This window comes from Pelodiscus sinensis, chromosome 17 (genome assembly GCF_049634645.1).
Source record: "Pelodiscus sinensis isolate JC-2024 chromosome 17, ASM4963464v1, whole genome shotgun sequence".
NCBI lineage: Eukaryota > Metazoa > Chordata > Testudines > Trionychidae > Pelodiscus > Pelodiscus sinensis.
Genome location: NC_134727.1, coordinates 34,592,247 through 34,607,952, shown reverse-complemented (window position 1 = coordinate 34,607,952; position 15,706 = coordinate 34,592,247). Strand labels below are relative to the sequence as shown.

General features: G+C 40.8%; 1 protein-coding gene across 2 annotated transcripts in view; it reads left to right on the top strand.

The window, feature by feature from the left end:
• RNF130 (ring finger protein 130) overlaps nt 1-15,706 on the top strand; it is a 111,065-nt gene that overhangs the window by 19,543 nt on the left and 75,816 nt on the right. For both annotated transcript variants that reach the window (XM_075900529.1, XM_075900528.1), the window contains exon 2: nt 647-841. In XM_075900529.1, coding sequence (XP_075756644.1) covers nt 647-841 — 195 coding nt within the window. The remainder of the gene's footprint in view (nt 1-646; nt 842-15,706) is intronic.

Here is a 15,706-nt window from a genome sequence, read left to right as displayed (position 1 = left end):
TTATTGTAGTGTGGTTGAGGGGAGCTACAAGAAGGCTTTGCCTGAGGTGTTGAAATTGAGGGTTTTTTAATTCTTGAAGTACCTGATAAATTGGTTACTTGCACTAAAATATTTACAAGATTAATAGTGCAACTTTAGAAAAGATTAGACCAGTGACACTTATTAACACTAGTCTGTTCTTGACAGGACTGGTTTAGAAGCTTGTCTTCACATCCTCCTTTGTTTAGCCATACTTCACACTGGAATGATATTTATAACTGCATAAAAGGGAGAAAATATCTTTGCCTAGTGTGGCTGAGAAACAGATGCTTGGTAATGTCTATGGTGCACAAATCATACTTCTGTTTTTTACCTTTGAGCAAGTATTGATTCAAATATAAATTATTTCTAGAGTTAAAAATATCTTTGTCACTAAATTAATTCTCAGGTCTATGTATTCACAGCTTCTAATGAGTATGAGGTTATAAAAATATTTTTCAGGGGAATTTTTCTTTTAAGGATGCAGCTTGTTTTAGGCTTTGATAACGGGAGTAATAACTTTCAGTTATAAGACAACTGAATTATTTGGCAAATGTTTTTTTGTTTTCCTTTTAACTTTTTTGCCCGTTTGAACAAATCCCTAATGTGTATATTTCTCCTCTTTCAGTGGCAGATCGTCTGGGCTGTGATCCTCGAACACGTTTCCATGTTCCTCCAAATACCAAGCAGTGGATTGCCTTGCTGCAACGAGGAAACTGTACATTTAGAGAGAAAATATTGCGAGCAGCTTCACATAATGCCACAGCTGTGGTAATTTACAACAACATATCCAGTGAGGAACCTGTCACTATGACTCATCAAGGTAAATAGTATGAAGTCTGTTCCTCTTTTGTCCCCTTTGCCTTCTGGGTATTTTTCTGACACATACATTATTTTTAAAGCACTATAAATAATACAGAGCTACTTAATTTTTTTTGTCCTTAGTTCGGGGTGGGCAGCCTAAGGTCTGGGTGCCAGATGCGGCCTCTGACTTGCCTGATCCAGTCCCCAAGGCTGGCACTCCAAGCCTTCCGCCACCTCCCCATCATGGGACTGGAGCATACAAAATCTGTAAGCCTGCTTTGTGCCCTCCCCCCCCCACTCTGGTATGTGAGGGGAATGTGGAGAGTGTCTTTCTCCTTCTCAGTTGAGGGCCACATCAATGAGGGTTGGTTTGTTTTGCGTTTTTTTGCTTCTCACTTGTGTGCGGGCCCACAACTGACTTTTCTGTGAGTCAGTGGCCCCTGATCGGGGGCCCATCCCTGCCTTAGTTCATTAAAACTACAAGCAAGTACACAATATAGTGAAATGCAATGAATGCATCGAGAAGTGGACTTGTTTGTGGTTTTAAACTGGAGAGGAATACACATATCCACTGAGTAACTTTTTTCTTTCCCCTTTTTGGGATCTTAGAGCTTATTGTTTTTGTTTTAAATCTTAGAGCTATTGCTTTTTGGAGAGGCAGAAAACAAAATACTATATAACAGTAGAGCTGTAACTTAATACAAAATATCTGGAAGTGAAGAATATGTATAGTAATGTCTTATAGCAGAGTTTTGAAGATTGGAGATTTCAGAGGCGCCAAAAGGAATTAAGCTCCAAAATCCCAGTCTCCAGGCTTCTTTTAGTGGAAGTTTAAAAGGACTTAAGTATTGCTGATGGTACAGACTAATGTGGCCATCACACTGTTGCAATGCAAGAATAAAAAGGACATACTCAGTGTTTCAAGGAGGCATTGTTCTTATAAACATAACCTGAAATTCTTTCAGGATTCATTGTATTGATGGCCTGTTTCTAGGGCAGTTTACATGTAAAAGTTTGGCATTATAAGAGGATTATTTTGGACTTTCCTTCACTGAAAAAATCCCTTTAGCAGATTTCACAGCGGGGCAAAATACAACTACCTGCATTTTCCCAAAACAGTGTCTATTTACTTGGGATGTCTTCGTCCTTCAGCTCACCCCAAAAAGACCAGTTAGTTTTGATGGTTGCATTTCCTTTGAAAGCTCCCCTAAAAATGTTCCACTACGTTTCTTTTGAATGTAATGGGGGAGATGCTTGGGGAATTCAGAGTTCCCAAATTATCTTTTTTTTTTTTTTTTTTTTTTTTTTTTTTTTTTTTTTTTAAATCTCACCAAACCCCCTAGTGTGAATATGATTGGAACTCTATTCTAGAGTGCCGAATATAGTTTTTTTTAAAAAGCAGCTTTTCTGGACATCTCATTTTCAGAATGAAACAAAGCCTCCTACAAAAGAAATTGCCCAGCACACATGTTTGTTACTTCTGTTGATTGTAACTGTCTTTTGCTTCATTCTAACAAAACATTTTTACCTTTATTTTTTTTTCTCTTGTGAGCCATCACCATGTTTATAGCTCCTTTGTTCATGCAATTCCCCTGAAGACTTAAGCTCCAAAGGCAGAGATCTAAGTTGATGTGAGGTTTGTAAGGGTTACAGAGCCTGCAGTATTTACTTCCAAGTGATGCAGATGATTTCTGACTTCTACCGGCCCTAGCGAAGCAGGATACTTGTTGTAACAAGATATTAAGATTTCTGTTTTTTTCATGAACAAAATGGGCAGGAGAGGCAAGAAGACTAATATAGCTAGATTGACAGAAGGTAGGAAGCTTTAAGATAGCTTTTTGCTTGAGCAATCTTATCTCTGAATCATGCAGTCTTTAGCCCTGTCTCTTTGTAATAAACCAGGATGGTTCTCAGATCTCTTAACTCTTCCCTTGCTAACACTGTCAACAACCATATTCCTTGAAGCATTTTTTTTAAGAGAGTGGCAATATCTCTGTGCTAACTGGATATTTAAGCTCCATTCGTCTAACTTTCCCCTTCCTTTAGGTGAGCAGTAGTTGAATTATTTTAAGTTTGATAGTGTAGACTATTATCGGGAGGAAAACTGGTTATAAGTACCTTAATCAAATAGCTGTTTGACTTTTTTGGCTAAATAGGTGCTACACAAGTGATGTCCCACTTCCACATGCTAATAGCCTAGGAATCAGAAGGTCTTGCTCTTGTTGCTTATCAGGTAGCAGCATATTCTGTTCTGCCAGGGTCCAGGGAAGCAAAGCAAGGAGAACAATAGCTGCCCAGGATGTCGTGCTCCTGTGAGCCATGTGCATAATCTTCTTGTAGTATGAGTCCAAACAGCCTATGAATGTTTGTGCCAAAAACAGGGTTGGGTCAAAATAAAAAAGATAAGTTTGTTTATGCCTACAACCCAAGATATGCAGCGTGGTTTATATACTTCAGTTATGAACATTTATTTAAAATATTGTCCCATTTCCCCACAAGGCACTCATTCAGGTTTTTGGGGTGGGGAGGCAATTTTTAACTTATGGTTGGATCACTTGGATTTTCTGAAGGAGAAAACGTCTAATTTTGGAGAATTTGTTTTGATTGGTTCCTATATTTTTAATGATCCATATATGAATATATTACAATAAAATTAGCAATGTAGGAAAAGCAGGCAACATTTAAAGCTAATCTAAGCACCAGTGGCATGCAGATAAAATCAATAAATAAACCAAATAAAACTTAATTTTCAGGCCTTTAAAACAAAGTTTAGAGCACGAGGGATGTCAAATTTTGATTAACTGACTGCCGATTAGTCGATAAGGGTACTTCCTCCTTTGAAGTGCAGAATCAGCCCCAGGGCTGTTGCTATGCTTCAGAGGTGAAAGCGCTGCTGGGACCACTGGTCCAGTTGGCCTCCCTCCCCCACTATCCCTGTGCTCCCCGTAGTGTTAAAAGCGGTAGCGCCCCGTGGAGCCCGTGGTCAGTTGGGGACTCCCCCACTGACTGTGGGCTCCATGTGGCACTGCCACTTTGAAGTACCCTCTCTTCTTCCCTGACCGCTTGCTACCTTTTTCCAATAGAGACAGCAAGGAGAGGGGCACGTCAACACACTAGTCGACTAGTCTATCAAATAAGCAAATGCTTATCGGATAGTTGACTACTCAGCTAGTTGTTCACATCCCTAGAGCACATTAGAGAAATACATTAAAATATTGATTCCACATTCTTTATGTATGAATTTTTTAGCCTTTACATTGGTACCGTAGTAGGGTAGTCATACTATATGATACATTGCTCTGATGGAGTAAATGTGATCAAATTACTAATAAGTACAAAAAATAGAAGGGGCAAAATCAGACTAAGACACAAAATGAGTTAAACTTATCAATGGCATAAAAGGCAGTAAGAAAAGATTATTTAAATATCTTGGGCACAAGAGAAACAAGGAAAAGTGTAGGTCCTCTACTTAGTAGGAAAGCAGAGCAAAACTGGTGACATGAAAAAGGCTGTGGTGGTTAATGTCTCTTTTTTGTTTCATTTCTTAACTAAAGGTTAACTTTGACCAGATGCACAATACAATTAATACAGGTTGAACCTCTCTAGTCTAGGGATGTAAGCGACTAGTCAGCTATCTGAGAGAGGCAACAAGGGGGGGGGAGCAGTAGTTAGTGCTGTGGGGAGCCAGCTTAAAAGCCGGTTCCCTCTAGCACTGTCTCTGGAGGAGACAGGGAGGCGGAGGCACAGTGTGGAAATTGTGTGATGCCTGTTTCCACTGTGGCGCTTTGTTAGAGACTCAGTCAATCCCCCTGGCCCCATGCTCCCTGCAGCACTTAGGGCTTTTGTACATTTTAAAGGCTGAAACACGGCAGTGGGAACTCGGGGCAGGTGGGGGACTGCTTGAGACCCCCCGCTCACTCCGTGCTCCCTGTGGTGCTTCTACTTATGAAATGTAGCAAGAGACCCATGGGAAACTTGGCCACACCCATGATACATGGGCATCATGGGTCAACTAAAGTCATGCTGGACCACAAAGGCTGCTGGACCAGAGTCTGCCAGACTAGAAGTTGCAAGCTGTAGTAGTAACCAGGGGAAAGAAATGCAAGCTAAAATAGGGAGAACAGATTTAAAGAATATTTTAAATGCAGGGCCTGATAAAATTCATTCTAGGGTGCTTAAGGAACTAGCTGAAACAATCTTGGAAATGTTAGCAGTTATCTTTGGGAACATAATGAAGGTTGGGTAAAGTTTCAGTGTAGAGATGTAAAAAAATCGTATAAACACAGTAACTGTATAACTGATCAAAATTGTATTGGTTACACAGTCAAACATTTAACTAGGGTAGGGAGAGAAAGGTGCTGGAGAGGAGGCCCCTGTACTAAGGGTTCCGGCTGCTGGTCCCACGCGTCAGACTTTGCTGCCGGCAGCATCCTAGTACGCCCAGGGTTTCATCTACTGGCCCCACTCCTGGGGCCTTGGCTGTCAGCCCCATGCCTTGGACTTTGCTGCTGGCATCGTCCCAGCACATGTGGGGTCCTGGTTGCCAGCTCCACTCCCAAGATGCTGCCAAGGCGTAGGGCTTTGATGCCTCTCGCTGAAAACATCTGGGATCCCACGCGTGCTAGGATGCTTTCCGGTGTTGGAGCCTGAGATGTGGGGCCAGCAGGCCGGGTTGAAGCTTGAGGCATGGTTGCAGCAGAGCCCCTGGCACCAGGCTGTCAGCAAGGAGAAAACCTGGGTGCAGAGCCAGCAGGAGGAACCCTAGCACAGTTTAACTACTGAAACTGATAAGCATTAGTTTATCCATTAAAAAGGAAAACGAAGAAAACCCCAGGAACAGTAGTCCAGTCAGCCTTAATTCAAAACCGTAATTCAAAACCTGGAAAGACAGAACAAATTATTTAACAATCCATTTGTAAGCACCTAGAGGACAGTAGGATTAGAAGAAATACTCAAGATAGATTTGCAAGAACAAATCGTGTCAAACCAATCTAATTTCCTTCTTTGACAGGATTATTGGCATAGTGGATTTGCAGGAGAGGAATCAGTAATTGTGAGAAATCCTGATTTTTAGTAAGGCTTTTAATCACTCCTGAGGGACCTGGTACCATGAGTCACGTCATTACCCCCTGCGTCTGACCTGCAGGAGTCTTGCTGATGCTGACTGGGTGTCAGTTCTTTAGCACCACTAGCCTTTCAGGGACTTACTCTTTTTTAGGCTAGGCCAGCCCATATTCACCTTGCAGGCTAGCAATAGATGCACCCCACTCCTTAAGTCCTTTTTGAGGTGTCACACTGATATCCAGCCCCCGCAATTGGTATCTTACAGAATTTCCAGGTCCTTTGCCCCCATTTACTAGTTTTAACTTATATCACCAGCTCTGTAAACCACACAACAATTATAATAAAACAAAAATAGATTTGAGAGACTAACAATTTAACTAGAAGTCGGAGATGTGGCAACAAATGATTATTATACAAAAAATCATAAATTGCAAAGCTGGTTGTACGTTCATTAGTGGTTACCTTTCCTATCTTAAAAAAATGACATTCTCTCCTTGTCCCCGAAGGTCCAGCAGAAATTACAGAGCTAGCTGTTTCATAAGAATAGGGATGCAGTTTTTCCTAAGAATATTGTTCCTCCAGATGTCTTTTAAGCAGAAGGATCACATGCTCCTTCTTATAAGACCAGTGAGGAAGGGAAAGGGGAGAGGGGCCAGCAGCTGGAGGTGGAAGCAGAGCCAATCCTTTTCCAGCCATGCTACCTGAAATGCTCAGTCCAGCAGTTGCACTCTCCTGACCCAAGCAGCCTCTGATTATGCTGCCTGCCTGGGACACTGCAGCTGTGCCGAACCAGACAGTGTCCCAAGCAGACAGCATGGCTGGAGGCTGCCTGCGAGAGTGCATTAGTGGCTCCCCATGCCAGAGAGACTGGAGCCGGCACAACAGAAGAACAAATATTAGTCTCTTCCCCCTCCTTCGGCCTCCAGCCATGTAATGTAGGATGGGGAGAAGACCAAGAGAGTGCAGGGACCCTGAGCTAGGGGCGGGGTGGGTAGAGTCATGTAAAGAGATCTGGGAGGGGTTACATCCTCCTTCCCCCTTCAGTTGGTGCCACCTTTGTGTCCCTCCTCACTAGTTGTCACTGGGATCGCTCACTCTTCTGTTATACTGAAAATTATTTGATCCTCTTACACTAACAGGTAAGTCTTGCTGTAATGTTTCTTTTTTCACCTTTAAATGGTTTAGTTGTTTGCAGTTGCCTTTCATGGCTTTCCATTGAAAGTCTTCGTATTGTGCAAAGCTGTACAATTTAACCTTCAATTGTTACATCACTTTATAGACTTGTGGTAGAAACTAGTCTTCAGTACACTTTCAGTGTAAATACATGATACCATGACGATTAACCATACATGCATCCCACAACAATTATAAATCTTGAAAAGTTACAAGCTTTCTGGAGATATTTTAACATGTTACTCTTTATAGCTAAATATCCTATAATACGAGTGTTCTGGTGTAGTGAGTTTCTTCAGGAACAACTCATCATACCTGACAAAGAGTATCATTTGCAAAGGAGCCTGTGCATCTTGCTCTACCTAAATGGCACCCCTGATTCCCTAACCAAGCCCACAGACCTATATATTTAACACTGAATGGGAAGTCTTAAGTCCCATCTGCCCTGTAGTCCAAGCTGTTACATTTTTCCCATTAACTCTTTCCAAAGAATAGCTTTGACAAATATGTGGGTGTTGCAGCATGTACTGAAAGTTACCACATCCAGTCACTTAAACAAATAAATTCCATAGTAGAGGACGGCTTGCATTTCCACCTCAGATGATCTCAGCCTTTGTGGTATCTTGCAGGAAGAGAAAGTTTAAGTACCTAGGACCCAAACTATTTGAGGTTTGGATTCAGAAATCATACATATACAAAGTCAATAAAGATTTACCTTTAACATTTTGGTGCTCTTTGAAGGATACTTATCCTTTTGTGGATTTCAGCAAACAATCCTCCCTTAAGTCAGTTGCTTTTGGCATGGTGATGAATATTTCATCTAATACATTTTTTTTCTTTTTCCTGGCTGAATATATGGAAATATGTTTATGCACTTTCTCAATATACTGCTACAGCCGAGTACATAATCTTTTTGATGGCCAGATATCAAATGTAACTTTCCAATCAATGTTTTCATCATATCAAATGAAAGCAATTGGCATCTTTTACAGCAGAAGCTGTTTGATTTTATGTGTTCTAATAGTATATTAAGTCTCTGACTTGAAGGTTTTAATGCTACATTGTCTCCCAGGGCCAGCTAGCAAAAGAGTTATGAGCTTGTATCTACTAGCAAAAACTTGCTAAGCTTAGTTACAACAGGTATGTGTGTATGTATGTATATTCCACGTATCCTGCTAAATGTCCTCTGTTGGGTAGATGAAGGACATCTTTTCCAGAGCAGTTTATATTAGGTAGTGACATTACTGGCAGGAAGGCAGCTTTATCAGTGGTTTTGTTTCTTTTATTGAAGCAGAACAAATAATGGGTAATGCACAAGAGAGAATATGTGGTGGGGAAAAAATTTAGTAGCTGTCTTTTTATAGTCAGTAATGGGAACAGGAAAGAAATGCAGGTAAAACAAAAACTAGTGTTAATGTTAAATTTTTTAATTGTTTAGTAGAAACTTAAATTTAACAGTGTTACTAAGTCACGGTAAGTCATTCTCAAATTCAGGTAAATCGTGACTTTTTTATTGGTTAGGGTCATTGATAGTTGGTCTTGACAGGAATGCTTGAAAACAAAGTGTTGCATCCAAGTTGATACTAACATTCTTCTTGTCCTCCTTCGTACCTTGAACTATCTTTTTCTGGGTCTTTGTCTTGTGACTACTATCTTGTACTCTGACCACACTGTCCACATCTCATACTCACATGACCCAGCCATCTCTGTTCTTTTGTGAGGAGGGCTACTTGCATCATGACACTTACTGTTTTACATCTTAAAATACAACTTATTTAAATAAAATTACTAAATTCCATTGATTACTGATTTTATCATTGTTGTCAGTGTTACAGAAATTTTCTCCTTAGGTCTTTACATTATATCTAGCATTACATCTTTACATCCAAAGTAGACTCAAATCTTTAAAGTAATCAGAACAAGCTTGCTTGCTTTAATCGCATCATTGAATAAATAATGCATCCTTTAGAGAAAGAGAGAGAATATCCATTCAGTGATGTATGATTGACTCTTTGTTCTGTTTTTAGAGTTAAGACTGTAGCTTTTTAGAGCATGAACCTTGCACCCTATCCCTTCCCTCCAAACCAGAAAAGCATGAATTACATATTAAGGGAAAGAGAGAGACTCAGATGATATTATCCAATAATAGAATAGTGATTGAAGAAGAAGAATTCATGCTTGTTTTGAAATGTGAGCAAAGAAGAATGGATGTGTTCTTCATCATTGGTTCAAACAGATATAGTAGTAGATTGACTTCAAGTCACTAATGGCAGTTCAGGGATTTCAGTCAAGTTCAGAGTTGACAGGGCTCTAAAGTTCATGCTGCCATCACAGTTACCAGGGTAATGCTTGATGGCAGGCACTTAGACATCAAGAGAGGAATGGATGCAGAAGCAGAAATAGTCTCACTCCAATCACTCCAAAAGTGATTTCAAGTCAGGATTCAGAGATATTGATAGAACAATGAAGAGAAGCTTGCACCAAATCTGTCTTTGTGATCATACTATATATAATTTATTATTCCTGTGAGGCACCAAAAAGCATCTCACATCAACTTGTTTCTCCACTTACATAACCTCAATAAGTAAAACATAGTTTTAAGCCCATGCAGTCAGTCCAACTTTACATAAGCTTATGAGTCTTAGATGATGTAGAATGAAAAGACTTTAGGTGATGACAAGTGGAATTCTGTTTTCTCTTTTTAGGCCCAAAAGAGAAAACAGAATTCCACTTGTCATCACTATAGTCCACAACTTAAACCCCTCCAACGCATTATCAAAAATCTACAACCTATCCTGGAAAATGACTCCTCGCTCTCAGAGCCCAATTCTCACTTACAGACAGCCCCCTAACCTGAAACACATTATTTCTGGTAACCACGCAGCACAGTTACATCATAAGCATCCAAGAACCCACTCCTGCAATCAGCCCTGGTGCCAACTCTGCCCACACATCTACACAAGTGTTTTCATCTCTGGACCCAACCACATCAGCCACCAAATCAGAGGCTCATTTAACTGCATATCCACTAATGTGATCTATGCCAGCAATGCCCTACTGCAGTGTATATCGGCCAAACTGGACAGTCTCTACAGGAAAGAATTAATGAACACAAATCAGGTATCCAAAAAAGCAACACACACAAACCTGTTGGAGAACGTTTTAATCTTCCTAGATGCTCATTAATGGATCTCCAAGTTGCTGTTTTGTTTCAGACCAATTCCACAAGCCAAATACGCAGAGGAGGATTGAAGCCTAACTTCATTCCCAAGTTTAATTATTATATTAATGGTTTGAATTGTGATATTAGACAGCTCACACATTACCAAACAAACAATAAAGGTGCTAATGATTCTTAATGTCTGTGTAGAATCTGGTGTTGGTCATCTTCCTTTCCAAGTGCTAACCAATGGTTTTTATCAGCCTCTTAACTAGTTAGTCTTTGAAATGCCACTAGACTAATTGTTGTTTTTTAAGTTTTTCCTGTTATTGACTCACTCAGCTATCCCTCTGACGCTTATCTACTCGCTGTCTTTTTTTTTTTTTTTCTTCATCCCCTTCAATTTTTTTTCCTTCTCTCTCCTCCCTCCTTCCCTTATTTATTCTTGGATCTGGACTTCCAACACTCGGGTCATCTGAAGAAGTGGGTTGTGCCCACGAAAGCTCATGATACCATCTACATATTTTGTTAGTCTTTAAAGTGCTATTAGACTATTTGTTTTTTTAATTGAAAATTTTGGTAATCTTGAAGATAGCAACAGAAACAAGCAAGTATTTTTCAATGCATTATGTAAAAATCTCTTGAGCCAAGTATTAGTGTTTTCCTCAGGACCATTGAATCCCAAAATAGCTTTATTTGCTTACTTATCAGGGCACAGCACTTTTTTATTTAATTGACTTTGTTGAGTTTTGAATAGAATTTAGTGTGTAGATTTTTAGCACTGAATTTTTTCCAATTTGTAGCTGACTAAAATGGATTCATTCTTAATAAGCTATTCTGACACACAAATTTACATTTGCTCAGAGTTTTATGTAATCAACTTTAATTCCCTGATTGTTAGCTTTGATAATTTCCCAACAATAAGAAACACATTTTCAGTCTTAGTGCAAGTTAATTTGGCATGTTTTTCTATGAAAGATCTAATAAAATTATTGCAAACGAAGTTGTAAATATAGATTCAAAATGGGGGGGGGGGGGAGTAGAATGTTCTGTCTATCATGAGGTTTTTTTCTCTGAATAAGAGATTAAAGTGACCAGTTGAGAATTGCTTCTCTTTCCAAGGCCAACTATATGTTCATCATTCATGTTGGCTTATTATATAGTGCTTCATTTGTAAATAAACTTGCAAACTAGATGTCTTGAACCATTTGTTCACCTTTTTTTCCTTTATTGGTTGCTTTAGTTATATTTTTGTCATACTAGCCATGTTAATTCACTGGTTACAACACTGTAGCACACTACAGTGCAAAATATTTAAATTTTCTTCAAAGGTGACAGCCAATGAAGTTCAAATGCTTAAAGGCAAACTTTCAAATCAGTATATGGACATAATTTATTGATGAGAGGTGCAAGATTAAATTACCATTGTCTTCCTTGTTTCTCTGAGCAAGGTTCCCTGTAAGCTGCATGGCTGCGCAGCCCTTTTCTGTGCCCCGCACAGAGGTTCCGAGCTCCCTGTGCAGACAGGGAGCTCAGTTAAGTGGCTGGGAAAGGCAGAACCAGGCACTCGCTCCCTCATGGTAGAGGAGCAGAGGCAGCAGCAGCTGCCTGCTGTCTTGGCTCCAGTCTCTACTCTGGTCCTCCCCTCTCCACTTCCCTGGAGGGTCTGAACACGCTGGGGTGAGTTCTTCAATCAGGGAGGCAGGAAGTACTTGGGGGATCATGTGACCCAGATTATGCTGAAGCTACCAGCTGAAGGGGAAAGGGATCTGTGCTTCATTGCCTGCCACTAGCTATGTGGAAAAAGCTGGGTAAGTTACAGACACTGCCAGATAGAATCAACTTCTCTGCCTCTTTACCAAAACCACCTCTGCCCCATGAACTGATAACAGAGAAGCAGCCTCCCCCCTTCCTGATTCTCCCCCCTTCCTGATTCTCCCCTAGTCCTCCTGTTGGGGAATTGACTGATCTGAGCGCTCTCTCTCTCTCTCTCTCTCACACACACAATTTACATAACTATTAATAGCTTATGGTAAGAGACAAATTCTTTTAACAGATTTTTTTTGAGGGTTGCCGATAGCTAAATCTCTGATCTTAATGATTTTTTTAAATCCTGTGTTACTAGTTAATACATGGTAAATTATAATGCATTAAGGCCAGATCTTTGCTATGTAGTAGAGTTCTGGCTCTTATGAGTCAGAAGTAGCAAGTACTAGGTGTGATGCTTGCTGTTTTGTGGAATGAAATCTTATTTGTGAGGTCTTTGAAACATGCATCTATCTGTTAGAAAGGATGATGATACATGTACTCTTAGGTCTCAGAGGGATAGCTCTGTTAGTCTTCAGTGGAAAAAAACAACAATGGTCTTGTAGCACCCTAGAATGACACAAATATAAAAATAGTATCATGAGCTTTCATGAGCACAATCCACTCCTTCAGCCAAGGATAGTGTTAATTTTCTTTTTATTTGATTTCATATTAAATAATCATAAGCATTATTCCTTGTTAATTATCTCTTGTTTTAATATACTTTCTTCCACACCTATGGACTATTTAAATATATATTTATATCTGTAGCTTTTGTTTGTACTGGTGGGTGCACATCTACACACTACCTCAATATTAGTGTTGCACATAAGGGAAATTCAACCCTCCCTAGGATGGAAAATCTTAGAACACTGCTCTGGATGTATTTTCTTCTAATCCACACCTGACTTTGCATCCCTTTTTATTTTGGAGGCAACCAGAGATATCAGTCAGGCACTGCTTGAAATGTTTATAGGGATATTAGAGGTATTGGTGGAAACAGGCATGGAAATGCTGTCAAAGCAGCTTTAATTTTAAAAACAACTAATAGTCTTGCAGCACCTTAAAGACTAACACAAATTAAAAGCAGCTTTAGTTGCCTTCATATAAACTTGAGATCTGAGGGAGTAAATCTCCAGAGCTACAAAATTATCTGGCAAAAGAGGTTTGGGCAACCGGTAGGAAAAGAGATACTACTTCAAAGAACTGTCCTCCATTTTTCATAAAGTACATCTTTGAGGGTACAGGCAGTCCCCGGGTTATGTACAAGATAGGGACTGTAGGTTTGTTCTTAAGTTGAATTTGTATGTAAGTCGGAACTGGCTTCCAGATTCAGCCGCTACTGAAACTGACCAGCGGCTGACTACAGGAAGCCCGAGGCAGAGTTGCTCTGCCCTGGGCTGCCTGGAATCAGCTGCTGATGAGTTTCAACAGCAGCTGAATCTGGACGCCTAGGACAGAGCAGCTGGGGCGCTGCGGGAACCAACCGGGCAGCACCCCAGTTGCTCTTCCCCAGGTGTCCCCAAGTCAGCCGCCGCTGAAACTGATCAGCAGCTGATTCCAGGAAGCCCGGGGCAGAGCAACTCTGCCCCGGGCTTCCTGTAGTCAGCCGCTGATCAGTTTAAGCAGCGGCTGACTTGGGGACACCTGGGGAAGAGCAGCTGGGGTGCTGCCCAGTTGGTCCAGTAGCGCTGAGGAGCGGCGCTGCAGGACCAACCCAGCTGCTCTACCCCAGGCGAGAAAAGCCTGGTCTGCTGGGGGGCACACTAGCTGCGCCCCCCAGCAGACCAGGGAAACCCAGACAGCAGGACCGCGGAGATGTGCCGCGGTCCCACCCGCATCCTCCCCATCTTTGCTCCGTGTCTCCCTGGTCTGCTGGGGGGTCTCCAGGAAGACGAGGAGTAAAGCCGCGGAGGGGTGGGGTAGCGGGGCAGCCCAGGCGCGCCTGAGCTGTCCCGCTGCCAGCTTCCCCCGAGGCTTTGCTCTGCGGCTTTGGGAGACCAGGGAGACGCGGAGCAGCTTTTCTCGCCCCGGGGGCGAGCCCTCCGGGACGAGAAAAGCCCCATTCGTAACTGCGGATCCGACATAAGTCAGATCCGCGTAAGTCGGGAACTGCCTGTATTTCAAACTTGTAAAAATGTATGTTCTCAAACAGAGACCTCATTCACCGTAAAAATGATCTGCCTGACTTAAACTGGTTCTCAAAAAGGAGAAAGAAAGCAGTCACATAAGACACATGCTGTGGTAGTCAAAATGAAGTATATTTTCCTATTCTTTACAGCCTTACAAAGTTAAGTATATGGAAGCATCACTTAGGGGAAGGGAGAAACTACTACATCAAGTGTATGTAGATGCATTTCTGTCTTCGGCTGCTTTATGCATGTTTCTCCAGAGTTGTTTTGCATTGTTGAAAAGAATTAAAAGGCTGAAAAGGTTAGGGCATTTTTTTAAATAAAATTTGCATCCCTTAATCTTACTTGATGCCCCTCAGGATACTACAAGATTTTCTGTGTGAGCTTGAGCTATAAATGCTATTTTCAGAAGGTAACAGAATCTGCACCTAGAGGGAGGATGCACAGTACAAACAAAATGATTGGTCACATCTGTTTGAATCTAAGAATAAGGCAGTAGTCAAGAAGCAGGTGGAAAAAGAGAAGCTATACTTATCATTTTAAAAAAATTCAACCCTGTCATAATTTCAGGTCTGAAGAGAGTATTTTTTTTCCCTATGGTACTCCTCTCTTCTGAGCACAACATATTATGGATTTATCTTCCTGATGCCCTGTAGAAATGGTACAAATGCCAGTTTTGCAGATGGAGGTAAGAGACAGATTCAGTGAGTCCCACGAGGCCGGTAGAAGAGTTGGGCAAATTTATGATTACACAATTGGTTTTTCATAAGACACATTTAAAATTTAGCTACTATAATATGCATTGTACTAGAAGCGTAGAGGTGCTTCCTGACATTTTTTAGGAGTCTAGAGCACAGCTCATTTGTAACACAGTGGTCTCACTTCTACATAATGCTGCACTATATCTTTGAGAATTAAAAAGCGTGTTTCTTTGAGTGTCAGAGGGGTAGCCATATTAGTCTGTAACTGAAAAAACGTAAACAATGAATGGTCCGTTGGCATGTTAGAGGCTAGCAAAAAATGTAGATGGTATCATGAGCTTACATAGAGTTTGATCTTTATGCATAGTTGAAGCTGTGAAGATAGTGGAGAAAGACAGAAGCAACTAGAAGCCATTGATACCTTACTAGATTTATAGAATCATGCTTGTGACCGTAAGCTATCATAGCCAAATCTATATGAACTGGACTTGTGGGAAAATGAAAAATGTAGCTTAGAATCATGCTCACTCCAAAGTGTAAATCCACTTAATGTTTGAATGGCAGAATGGAGCAATTTTGTGACTATTAAACAAGCAGATGCCAAGAATGGAATTCTAAACTGGTCTTAGAATTCAGCCTAAAAATTTTAGTCATCTGGTTTGATATTCCGTTGTTCCTTTTGCAAGACATTAGCCTTGATATATCCCAGTCCTGGCAACTGCTATATTGAAAGCTTGAAGCTTAAAAAAATACATGAGCCGTTCTGTTGGGAAGAATATTCCTGTTTGATTACCAAATGTTCAGGGGATGTGAAAATGCCTTAATTTGTCTCAGCCTTGTTCAACTGG